Source organism: Triticum dicoccoides, chromosome 2A (genome assembly GCF_002162155.2).
Source record: "Triticum dicoccoides isolate Atlit2015 ecotype Zavitan chromosome 2A, WEW_v2.0, whole genome shotgun sequence".
Classification (NCBI taxonomy): domain Eukaryota; kingdom Viridiplantae; phylum Streptophyta; class Magnoliopsida; order Poales; family Poaceae; genus Triticum; species Triticum dicoccoides.
This window is the reverse complement of record NC_041382.1, coordinates 562,171,382-562,183,343: the sequence shown is the minus strand read 5'-3', so window position 1 is coordinate 562,183,343 and position 11,962 is coordinate 562,171,382. Positions and strand designations below refer to the sequence as shown.

The following is an 11,962-nucleotide window of genomic DNA, read 5'->3' as shown; positions in this document are numbered from 1 at the left end:
CCCGGTTGCGCTGGATGGCGACGGCACGGGGCATCGACGGGGCGAAGGTGTTCAAGGCCGGCTCCGCCACCCCTGAGGGTCAAAGGAGCACCTTCTATCCGCTTTTCGTAAGTGCCATTGTTGCTGGCCTGGTGCCTCCCTTCTCCGAGTTCTTCTTCTCTGTCCTCCGCCATTACAAGCTACAGGCTCTGCATCTCCATCCCAACTCCGCCCTTCTCCTGGCAATCTTTGCTTATTATTGCGAGGCCCACGTTGGGGTGCAACCCTCAGTGGCCTTACTGCGCCACTACTTCTACCTCCGGACCTCTCGCGGTCCTGCTTCCACGCGCGCGAGCTTCATCGCGTACGGTGGCGCCATTGCCATCTCGAACCCTGGGAAGAGGATTGAGGGCTTCAGGAGCAAGTGGATCTTGGTGGATGCTGGGCGCATCCACCCTCGGCTGATCTTGCCCACGGAGCAGCCCACGAGCTCCAGCGACTGGGGTCGAGCGGAGCTCGCGGATCCCCGCGCGAAGATGGTGTTGGAGAAGATGGACGCGAATCTGAGGCCGACCGACATGGCGGCGGCGAAGCTGACCGGCGCGTCGTTGCTGAGGGAGTTCCTGGAGCACCAGCTGGCTCCGCTTCAGCAGTACTCACTTCCAATGTGGAGGCCCCGTCCGAGCCCTGCGGCCTTGGCCGACAGAGACCTGGCTGCGGTTCTCCAGTCTCTGGTCGGGGGCAACGTGGCGAGGCTGGAGGGCGCTCCTACGCCCTTGTTCCTCCGCAACGACTGTGAGCGGGTAGTGAAGTCCATGCCCGTCTTCAACGGGGATGGGCCCGTGCCCATGGAAACTCCCGAGAAACCGGTGGACGTGCCCTCCGACGACTCCAGCGAAGAGGGGGAAGGAGGGGAGCGGGGGAAAGGGCCTGACTCCGAGGCGACTGACGGAGAGTCGAGGGCTCCCATCCCCCGGCGCAGGTCTCGCGTTCTCCGCCTCTCTCCGAGCGATGACGACGAGGATGACGGCGAAGACGACGACGAGCAGGACGGCGGGAGCTCGCCCCCGATCCCGAAGAAGGACAGGACCGGACTGATCTCCCGCGGGTCTGCCCCGGCCCCGGGGCGAACCGCAGACGCACCTTCCACCTCCAAGCTTTCCGAGGTTGATCCTTCCAGTCGGCTTTCAGGCTTCAAATTTGGCCCGAGGCCGCTTGAGCTCACTGGCAGCGACCCGTAAGTGTTTGATTCTTGTCTTTATTTCTTGCTCTGCTTCTGAGGCTTGACGTTCGCATCCCTTGGATAGGCTGGCGCCCGCAGCAAAGAAGCCGAAGGGAGCTCCCAAGGTTCCATCCGTGGCAGCGCCTCTGCCCGCGAAGGAGGGTGACTGCGACGCACAGGCTTCCCCTGCCCGGTCGTCCTCGCGAGGCCTGACCGAGCCGGCTGGGGCGAGCTCAGCCCCCACGGCCCAAGTGGCTCCCGAGGTGTCCTTGCCTGCCGCCGCCACTACAGCTGTCGGGGCGCGGCAGACTCCGCCTCAGGATGTTGTGGCCGCGCTGCCGCCTTCTCCTCCTACTCCACCGGCTGCTGTCTCTCCGACTTCTTCTGCCGTTCTGGATCGTGCTGTTGCCGAGCTGGACCGACTGCAGCAGGATCTTCTTGGCGCCGACCCTCGCTTGGTGGCCGGGCGCTTGGAGCTGGCTTCTGAATGGGTTCGCTCCGACGCTTCGATTCGGGCGGCGCTGATCCAGGCCTCGACGGCATGCGACGAGGAGAAGCAGGCCGTCCTTGAGGCGAAGGCTGCTCGTGATGCAGCTTTGGGGGAGGTGGTCGACGTTCGTGGTCGCTGCAAGGCGCTAGAGGACGAGCTGCAAGGCCCATGGGATCAGCTCGCGAAAGAGGTCCGCCTTCGCCAAGAGCAGGAAGAAGGCGTGAAGGCTCGCGAGGCGGCCGTCGAGGGTCGGGAGGCCAAGCTCAGGAAGCGCCGCGACCGCCTAGGCGCGCTGGAGCAGGAGTTGGGGGCGAGGAAGGCCGAGCTGGACGACAAGGCCTTGGTTCTTGCCGAGGACCGCGCGGCCTTCACGGAGTTGGAGGCGAAGGCTCGCTCCTCGCTGAGGACGCTTTATGACAGCGGCCTGGAGAGCCCGCTGGTTGGCGCCGAGGACGGCCCCGCCAAGCTGCTTCCCTTCCTGGTTCACGCTCTTGAAGATGTCGCCCTTGGCCTTGGCCCCACGGTCGAGGTCGAGGCGTGTGTCCTGTCTTCTGCAGCACTGACGCGGGTCCTCACCCACATCTACCTTCGCGATCCCGGTGTCGACCTCGACAGCCTGCTGGAGCCAGTGAGTGGTGAGCGTGCCGCTGCCGCTGCCGAGGCCGTGAAGGGTCGCGCGGAGGCTCTGCTAGGAAAGTTCCGGGCCTTCAGCACCAAGCCGGAGCAAGGCGCTGCCGACCCCGCTGCTCCGTGAGGCGAACCCACTCCGTGCTGCTCCCCCGCCGACAAGTGACTCTGTCGTGGCTCCTGTCCTTCTTTCAATTCCTGCACATGTATCATGCCTCGGGAAGGCGTTTAAACTTGCGTTTGGTATTGGGATAACAGTGCGGACTATAATATTTGCTTTTGAATTCGCCGGCAGAGCCCGACCCGCGCGTACCTCACCCAGCAATAGTCCCGACCGGAAATCAGGACGGGACCAAGGAGTGAGGGGCTACGTGACAAGTTAGGCTTTTGAGTCGCGATGCTTAGGAGTCCCCCTTGGTGCACGAACAGCAAGTAGGGAGGTATGATGTGGGTGGATCCATCGTTCTACGTCTGTAGAGCCCGACCCCGCGCGTACCTCACCCAGCAATAGTACCGACCGGAAACCAGGACGGGACCAAGGAGTGAGGGGCTACGTGACCAGTTAGGCTTCTGAGTCGCGATGCTCAGGAGTCCCCCTTGACGCTCAAACGGCATTCATACCTTGGCTCCGCTTGGGGAGAGGCGCGTGACGAACCAGGCCCGGGGGGGCCTGGCTGGGCGGCATGCGTCTGGGCGTGACCCAGGCGCAGCCCCCGTGCCCAGCCCCCTCACGCGGCACTCCCGAGGGGAGGCGTTACGATGAGGCTAAACACTGAGTTCTGGGCTCCCTGAGGTTGATGCGGCCCGGGGGCCACCCTCAGTTGTTTATCACCAGCGCAGAGCATAGCGCTTTCGTATGTGTACGGGCATAGCCGCTCCTCAGCAGTGTCGTCAGCCAGCGCGGAGCATGGTGCTTCCACTGGTACGTGGGAGGGGGGCCCCTCCGGGAGGAGCCCCGGGGGCGTGTACAGCCCCGCCCTGACACGTGGCTGGCACGGTAGGGCCTGGCGAGGTGTATCTGGGCACCCGTGAGCCAGCGCGGGACTCACGGGGCCCTACCTCTAGGCGGGTTGCGTCTGGCACTGGGCCTTATCTTGTGATATGTCCGTGCAAATTTGGTTAGATGCCTGCACTCTACGTCCTCGGGTCCCGGCCCTCGAGCTGGTCTCATCCGTCGCTGGTATGCCAGGTCACGATGCCGTGGTCAAGGCCAGAGGGTGAGGGCTGGAGAGCCAGTAAGAGCCCTGAGTCGCGATGCTTAGGTACCCCCCTTTAACGTGCAAGTGGTCGGCATGGAGGAGAAGAGGTGCCGTGGACGGCATCAAATAATCAAGCATGGTGGGTCTAACGCATAATCGGAAATAAACGCAAATGGGATACATGCCGCTGGGCCTGGCCCGAGCGGCTTGGGGATCACGCAGCCTGAGGGGCGCCCCCAACAAGGTAAGCTAACAACGCGAAATAAAAGGGGTACACGCCGCAGGGACGGACCCACGCGACATGGGAATAATGCAGCCCTGGGGGCGCTCCCAGCTGGAAGTGAAATTTGAAAGATGTCACCTGATGACGCTGAAGACGAAGGGGTGTTGGTGTAGCAGACTTGGTGGGCTGCGGAAGCCGATCCTCATGAGCCCCCAGGCCCAGGGGCCTCGGGAGGCTTCGGAGGCGCTGACGGCTCCTCGCGGACCATCTCCATCTCCGCCAGGGTTGCGGAATTCCTGGCCTCTTGTGCCTTCGTGGTGCCCCTCATGAGGCGCTGGTACGTGTCAGCCGCGCTCGGCAAGCCGTAAGGCATGTGAACGTAGCTGTGGGTTGGACCTCCGCAGCGCCCCACTCGCGAGGGCCAGAGGCGCTCCAGGAAGGCGACTCGGTTGAGCCCTAGTACGTCGATGCAGACGCGCGGCCCGCCATCCTCGCCTGGATGGGGAGCCACTGCTGGTAGGCGGCGGCCGCCTTTCATGACTCTTGACTCCTGTAGCTCTTGAATGGCCTTGCTGACGAACTCCTGAGGGTCTGGATTTCCTTGCCTTGCTTCTTCTTGAGGGAAACGTGCTTCGAAACACGCCTCCATGTGGTGCCCAAGCGCCTCCCTCGTGACCCTAGCTAGGTCGGTGGCCCTCCAGGGGAGAGCCCCCGAGCCATGCCTGAGGAGGGCGCCGGGCGCGCTTTCCTATGCGATGGAAGGAGGTTCCCCCTGGGCAGGCACGAGCCCAGAGGGGCCGGGCCGGACGATGTCTTCTTCTTGGTGGCGGTCTCGGGAAGCCTCCTGCTTCCGCGATTCGGGTCTTCCAGTGATGCGGCCTGAAAGGCTCTTTCCAGGAAACACACCACGTCCTTCTCTTCACAGGGCACCGTGATGACTCCGCCCCTCCCTGGCATCTTGAGGACGTTGTAGCCGTGGTGAGTTGCGGCCATGAACTTGGCTAGCGCGGGGTACCCCAGGATGGTGTTGTACGGCAGGCGAATGTGAGCGACGTCGAAGTCGATGAGCTCGGTGCGGTAGTTGTCGCGTGCCCCGAAGGTGACAGGGAGGCGGACCTGCCCGATCGGGACCGTAGAGCCGTCGGTGATACCCGAGAAAGGCTTGGTTGGCTGAAGCTGGTTGTAGGGCACTCGGAGGTTGTTGAATGTCTCCACGGACAAGACGTTGAGCCCTGCCCCGCCATCGATGAGGGTCTTGGTGACTACCACGTTGCTGATGATTGGGGAACAAAGCATCGGGAGGACTCCGGCTGTAGCCGCACACTTGAGCTGATCTACTGAGCTGAACGTGATGGCGCACGCCGATCACCTGAGAGGGCGCGTGGCTTCAAGCCTGGGGAGGACTGTGTTCACTTCGCGGGCGAACTGCTTGAAGATGCGTTGAGAGGCTGGGGCTTGTGCTCCGCCCAGGATGCAGGCGATCGCGCGCGGCTCCTGGAAGCCCCCAGCCTCCTCGTTCTGGTGGCGGTCCTCGTTTCTCCTTGGCTGCGGCGGCAGCGGAGGGAGGCCTGCGTTGCCTTGCGGGCGATCCTCGCGAGGCTGATCCCTCCAGCCTCCCTCGCGAGGCGGGTCTCGCCAGCGATCCTCGCGAGGTTGATCGCGCCACCTTTGGCGCGGGCCATGGTCTTCCCAGCGTCCTGCGTTCCTTCCTCCTCCTCGACCGTAGCCCCGGTCACCGCGGTCGGGGCGACGGCCGATCCTTCCTTCGCGCACGGCTCGGAGTTCTTGACATTCGTTGGTGTTGTGGGTGTGGAGGTCGTGGTACACACAGTACCGGCTGCCCTTGGAAGGTTCGGGCTGATCTCTGCCCCGCTTGGTGTCTGGTTCTGCGGTGAGCACGACAGCCCCCTTGCGCTTCACATCCTTGGCCTTGAGCTTCTTCTCTTCTGGGTCTGCGGCAGGCAGCTCGAGGAGGGAGAGACGCCCTTTCTCGGCCCTGGCGCACTTGTTTGCCAAGTTGAACAGCTCCAAGGAAGTGCACAGGTCTTCATGCATTGCCAGCTCCTCGTTCATCTTGACATCGTGCACGCCGTCGGAGAAAGCTGAGATGATGGCCTCCTCAGTCACCTTGGGAATCTTGAGGCGTGCGTTGTTGAAGCGCTGGATGTACTTTTGTAGGGTCTTCCCGGGTTGTTGCTTGATGCGGCGCATGTCGCTCACGGCGGGTGGCCGGTTGCGAGTACCTTGGAAGTTGGCGATGAAGCGGGTGCGCATCTCTTCCCAGTAGAAGATTGTGTCTGGAGCCAAGTTCAAGAGCCAGGTGCGGGCCCCGTCCTTGAGCGCCATGGGAAACCAGTTTGCCATGACCTTCTCGTCTCCTTTGACAGCTTCGATGCCCAGCTCGTAGAGCTGGAGGAACTCCGCAGGGTCGGCTGTGCCGTCGTAGCGAGGAGGCAGGTCTGGCATGAACTTGCCGGGCCACGCGACGCTGCGTAGTTCGGTGGTGAAGGCACGGCAGCCTGCTGTGGCCACGGGAGGCCTTGGATGACGGAGAGCTTGGTCTTGCATGTCCCCACGCGCTGCAGCTGAGAGCAGCGCATGGTCTTGACGCGCGGGAGCAGGAGCATGGTCGCGACGTGCTGGAGCAGGGAGCGCCCGGGCAGCTTCGTGCGGGCGAGGGACTTCTTGGCAGCTCTGTTCTTGCCGCGCTGGCACCTGACGGAGCGGGTTCCGCCCAGGGGCCACGCGCCTTGGAGCCTCGTCGCCCGTGCGGGGCGGGGTGCGGTGCAGCGGAACGGACGGCGCGGAAGAGCCCCCAGCGGCGCGGACGAGCTCGGCGACGCGGTCGAGCCATTTTTCGTAGACGTCGTCGACGGGACGGTAGCGCAGGAGCTCGTTCGCCGCGATGAGCGCAGCTCGAGCCTCCATGGGCGCGCGGAACGCGCGGGACGAAGATTCAGCTGGGGTGAGCGAGGGAGTTGCGGTGCGGCCGTCTTGCCGCATGGACGGATGCTGGGACGATGCTTGCTGCTCGTCCCCCGCCGGGCCGGTGGCGGTGTTGACGGCAGATGACGGGGAACGGCGAGGACGCCCGCCGACAGGGGCCGTCTGGGCGACGCAGGAAGCGAGCGCGGCGCGGCGCTCTGCGCGGGCCCGACGAGCGTCAGACATGGGCGTGATGGTCGGAGGAGAACAGGGCGGTGGAAGACGAATTCCGGCGCATCCCTACCTGATGCGCCAAATGTCGGATTTCGGGTTCCGGCAGACCCTTGAGGTTCGAACACTTGGGTGCGCGCGGAGATTTCGCCTCCTACCTACCTGCACCCCTCCGCCATGCTAGGATCTACACTATGGAAAGAACAACACAAGGGACACAAGGTTTATACTGGTTCGGGCCACCGTTGTGGTGTAATACCCTACTCCAGTGTGTGCGTGGTGGATTGCCTCGTGTGCTGATGATGATGAACAATACAAGGAAGAACGGCCTCGCGAGGGTCTGTTTTTGGCTGGGGCGATGAACTGCTGGGAGGAGTTCAGTCATCTTTCTCTCTCTCTGATCGAGACCCTCTCTAACGAGCCTCTTCCTTCCAACCTCTCAACCCCTTTGCTCTGTGGGTGGCTGGTCCTATTTATAGAGGCCCTGATCCTCTTCCCAAATATCGAGCGGGAAGGGAGCCAACAATGGCGGGCTAATTTGAAGGGGGACAACAAGTATCAGCTATCCTGACAAAAGTGGTCTTCGTTTGCGCAAAGCTCTGGTGATGACGCCGTCTTGGGCTCCACGGTGACCTCCGTCTCGTAGTCCTCCTGGTCTTGGTCTCATTGCATCGAAATGGCAACCTTTGCCTGATGCCTCGGTACTCCGCGCTGCGCTTGTCCCCTTTGCACCAAAGAGGAAAGGAGGACGCTGCGCGGGCTGGCACCCGCCTGGCGCCCTGAGTCGTCATGGCTTGCGTCACGGGCACCTCGTGAGGTACCCTACCTTGATCTCTCCGCCTCCTCGTGAGCCAGCTTGATGAGGCCGTGCATGAGGAAGCTCCGCGTCGTCCGCCCCGCGAGGCTTGGCCCCACGCGAGGGTCTTGGGTTTGTGTTGCTGAAGATGGACCGTGCTGGCCCCTTTTGAGCCACATCGCAGGCCGCAGGCAGGCAAGTCTGACGACCCCCGTTCCCAGTACGTCAACAAGTTCGTCAGAGGTGTGCTGCCGTCCAGAATCAGCAAGAGAAATTGCCTATTCTTCCAGGTCGGCGATAGATATACACACATAGCCTGTTCGCTTGCGATCTGGTGCGATGAGGGGTTTCAGAAACAGTCTTGCTACATCTAGTCTTGGTTGATAATACTATATTCGTGAGATCTTACATCGAGATCCATATAATGCTTTTTTTTCTTCAGTTTTTTCTTTCTTACATGTTATGTCACTTGACTGTGATCTAGCAACATCCTTTCAAAAAGATTTAAAATAAAATTAGACAACTCGTATATCAGAACAAAGTGCGGCAAATGAAGAAGAAACTACGGTGTATACTCAGAAAGAAGAAGAAGAAGAAGAAGAAGAAGAAGAAGAAACTACAGTAAACAGCTTGATTCCCCCGCAAAAATGAAACGAAAGACCGAGCATTATGTTCCAGGATATACTACTTACAAGTGGTGGATAATTTGCATCACAGAAGAGTACGTGCCTGTTACAGCCGCAAGCGCACCCAACGCCAGTATCCCGAAGATCGCGGCGGCCTCCATGGCGGTGCGGCGACACTTCACGGACGGCGCCCCGAAGATCCTGAGGTAGCAGACGCATGGCAGGAGCATGCACACGCCGACGCTGAGGAAGGACCCCACTAGCGCCATGAGGTAGCCGAAGAACGGCAAGGCGATCGCCACGACCACCGTGCTGAGCACCAGCAGCGTCCTCACCGCCACGGGGACCGCGGAGCCATGGCCTGCCGCGACATAGATCCTCTCCTCGATGACCGTCGCGATCGGCGTGACCATGAGCGCGTACTTGGCCAGCGGGTTCACCAGCGTCGTGTATATGGCGATCTTGGAGCTGAGCCTCGCCGCCGGCAGGTTCAGCGTCACCTGGGACTGCACGCCGTCGCCGTACATGAGGTACCCGAGCACGGCCATTGAGCCGTAGTTGAGCGTGCACAGCACAAAGCATATCGCCAGCATCTGGTTAATTAGGAAGACAAATGCTTAGATCTCACGTTTGGCACAGTATATTTTAGGATTATAATAATTGTCCGATCTTGACTCTTCAACAGCAGATCGATGAGGCTGAGGCGAGTACCTTTGGGAACTGGGACTTTTGCTTCATACATGTGTACAGCGTCGGGAACACGGCGTGGCCGCAGTAGCAGAAGGTGTAGAGGCCGAGAGCGGTGGGGAGGCCGGCGAGCCGCAGCGGCATAGTAGTGGCTCTCCCGGAGAACCCGACGCCGTCGACGGCCGCCACCCAGAGCACGCTGAGGACGACGACGACCGACGCGAACACGCCTGCTGCGGAGACGTACGCGAGCACGCCCAGACTGCGCAGCCACGTCGTGGGCGCGACCATGAGCGCGACGAGCACGACGAACAGCTGCTTCCCCGCGAGCGACACGGGCCCCAGGACGACGCTGGAGTCCGGGAAGAGTTTGTCGAGGTTGTCCCCGTCGAGGATGAGGAAGCCGACGGCGACGAGGTAGACCTCGGCGTACAGGAAAGACGACACGAGCAGGCGGCCGGGGCGGCCGAAGGCGCGGTGGCCTATGTCCGGGTACGTCCGGATTGCCGGGTCGGCGTCCATGCAGCGCCCGACGAGGAGGCCGGTGTACCAGCAGGCGGCAGCCACGGCGGCCAGCAGCAGCAGGCTCAGCCACCCACCCTCCGATAGCGCGTAGGGCACCGACAGCACCCCAACACCTACTCATCGGAGCGTCGAACAGTGTCAACCCGACGAAATGTACATGCGAAACCAACGGAAGGAAAACCATGGATGATCGATGTGGAGGCACACCTGACAAGGCGTTGACGCCGTTGAGGCATGTTCGCACGAAGCTGGCACTGCCGTCGTTCCGAGCCCCCTTTGGCGCCGCCTGCTCCGGCCGCGCGGCCTCTTTCTTCCCGAGAAGCGGCACGGCATGGCTCATCGGGACGGGGCGACCCGACCGTGTGCTCACAGCCTCACACTTATGATGAGTACTACTCCCACGCTGGAGTGAGCGCCAACAACGATAATGCTTGTTTATGCAAGTGGGCGGAGAGAGCTCCAGGCATAGATTCCTGAAGTTTCCTTGGGAGGTTAGGGAAATCTTGTCATTCGGTGAGATTTAGTGTTAGGTGCTTTAAATATATTAGTTTCAACGATAACGATTAGCGCTTCAGGGCGTTGGTCTTTATAGGCACGTGCATGAAAATTTTCTGATTGTCATTAATAAGGTCAAACCGGCGTTAGTAAAGGGATGGCCACACCGGCACGTCGGCGGCTCGCTTTTGCTGCAGCCAAGGGCGTAAGCAGGCCCCATGCTGCCAGGGCCATGGCCCGGGCCACAACAAGCAATCCTTCGTTTATTGTAGCAACAGTGATGCATTGTAGCAACAGTGACACATTGTAGCAACAGTAATCATTGTAGATATAAGGTTGGCCTGGGGCTTAGGTAGATCCTAGATACGGCACTGGCTGTAGTAGTGGTCTTGGAATCTTAATGTAATTTTTGTTATGTTTGAGATGTTTTTGATGATCTTTTATAATAAATTTGATACTTTTTGAAAGAATAGAAAATTGACTGGCATACAAAAATGTTTGGCCCACAAAACACTGGATGCATGGGGATTACCAAAATGTCACACTCGCGTGTCAGTGTGAAACGTTAACGAAAGCATGCACGCGAAGCATGTGTATAATGGTAACAATGCGAGCATTGCATCATAGTTATCGTAACAAAAAATCGCGAACTCACACAATCCATATGGCTCATTGACCGGCTTCTCACGTCTTTAGTACTCCCTCCCTTCAAACGGAAATATAATCGGGCATGGATTTTTAATCTTCAATATAATTAGTGAAACATATGTAATATGCCATAAAAATATATAAAAAGACAGCTCGGTGCATGCAGCTCCCGCTTGCGCATGGTCCGGTGAAGTGTCCGACCACTTTAGGTCTATTGTAGATAACATTTTTGTAAGAGACTGTTTTCAGGACTTGAACCCGTGAATTCATGTTCACAAGGCAGCAACTTTTACCACTGCGCCAAGGCTCCCCTTTAATATGCCATAAAAATATATGTTTTAATATTTCATTCAATGATGATATTTTTTTGTGACATTAGTCAAATTGAAGACCTAAAATTCCATGTCGACTTATATTTCAGTCTAGCTAAGACATTGGAACTAAATAGTACTAAATTTCTTTGGCTGATTTGAGAAGGCGTTGCAAAGCCTCCACTCTACCTTAGAGTCTCTAGCTAACTCTTCATGATTATCTAAGACACCCGGCGAAAATTGAAGAACATGTTTCTTGATCCATGTCCAAAGGAGAGAAATAGGGCAAATTGGTTTTAGAGTTCTCGATGTCAATTTGCATTGTTCTCATAATCCATCTCTAATGTGAAGAGCAATTGATCTCTCTATTTACTGACGTACTAGATTTTTAATATATATATCCCCCGTTCAGAAATAAGTGATGCTGAACGGAGGGAATAATAAATAGACAGCTTGCACTGGCCAAAATGGTAAGAGGCGAGTGTCACTACTAGAATCTGGTTTTGTCCTGAGTTTCGATACTTCGTCGTGTTCATTCTACCGGGAACTTGGCAAACTTCTCTCTGCCGAGTTCTCACTAAGACTGGGTTTTTCTTTTATCCCTTTTGAGAGAATGTCGGCACTTTATTGATTATGGAACATCATTACAGAGTACTATCAACACAAATATTACACATGGAATGTTCACTACCACGAGCTAACAAATGTGCCGTCTAGAAGAGGCCAAAGAGACAACAAGGTACATTGCGCGCTACAAGAAGCACCCAGGGAACGTTGGTACTAAAAAATCATATGAACATCCCCGAAGAAGACGCTGAGGGTGGGAGGACGTAGCACCGGTGAGGATGTCGGGTGGCCAATGGAGGATGGAATGGGAGCAACGCTCCGAGGAGGAAAACAACATCCATAGACGTCCTTGTCGCCAGCAATGGTCAAGGCCTTGTGCAGCTTCCGTTGAACCGTCCTCCCGAGGCACTG

At 58.7% G+C, this 11,962-nt stretch overlaps 1 protein-coding gene across 1 annotated transcript; it reads right to left on the bottom strand.

The window, feature by feature from the left end:
* Positions 1-8,191: 8,191 nt before the first annotated feature.
* On the bottom strand, positions 8,192-10,014 carry LOC119355376 (amino acid transporter AVT1I-like). Its single transcript, XM_037622167.1, has 3 exons — positions 9,738-10,014; positions 9,030-9,643; positions 8,192-8,911 (listed from the first exon to the last, which is right to left on the bottom strand). The coding sequence occupies exons 1-3, from the start codon at positions 9,868-9,870 to the stop codon at positions 8,381-8,383; spliced, it is 1,278 nt and encodes a 425-aa protein (XP_037478064.1). The 5' UTR covers positions 9,871-10,014; the 3' UTR covers positions 8,192-8,380.
* Positions 10,015-11,962: the final 1,948 nt, after the last annotated feature.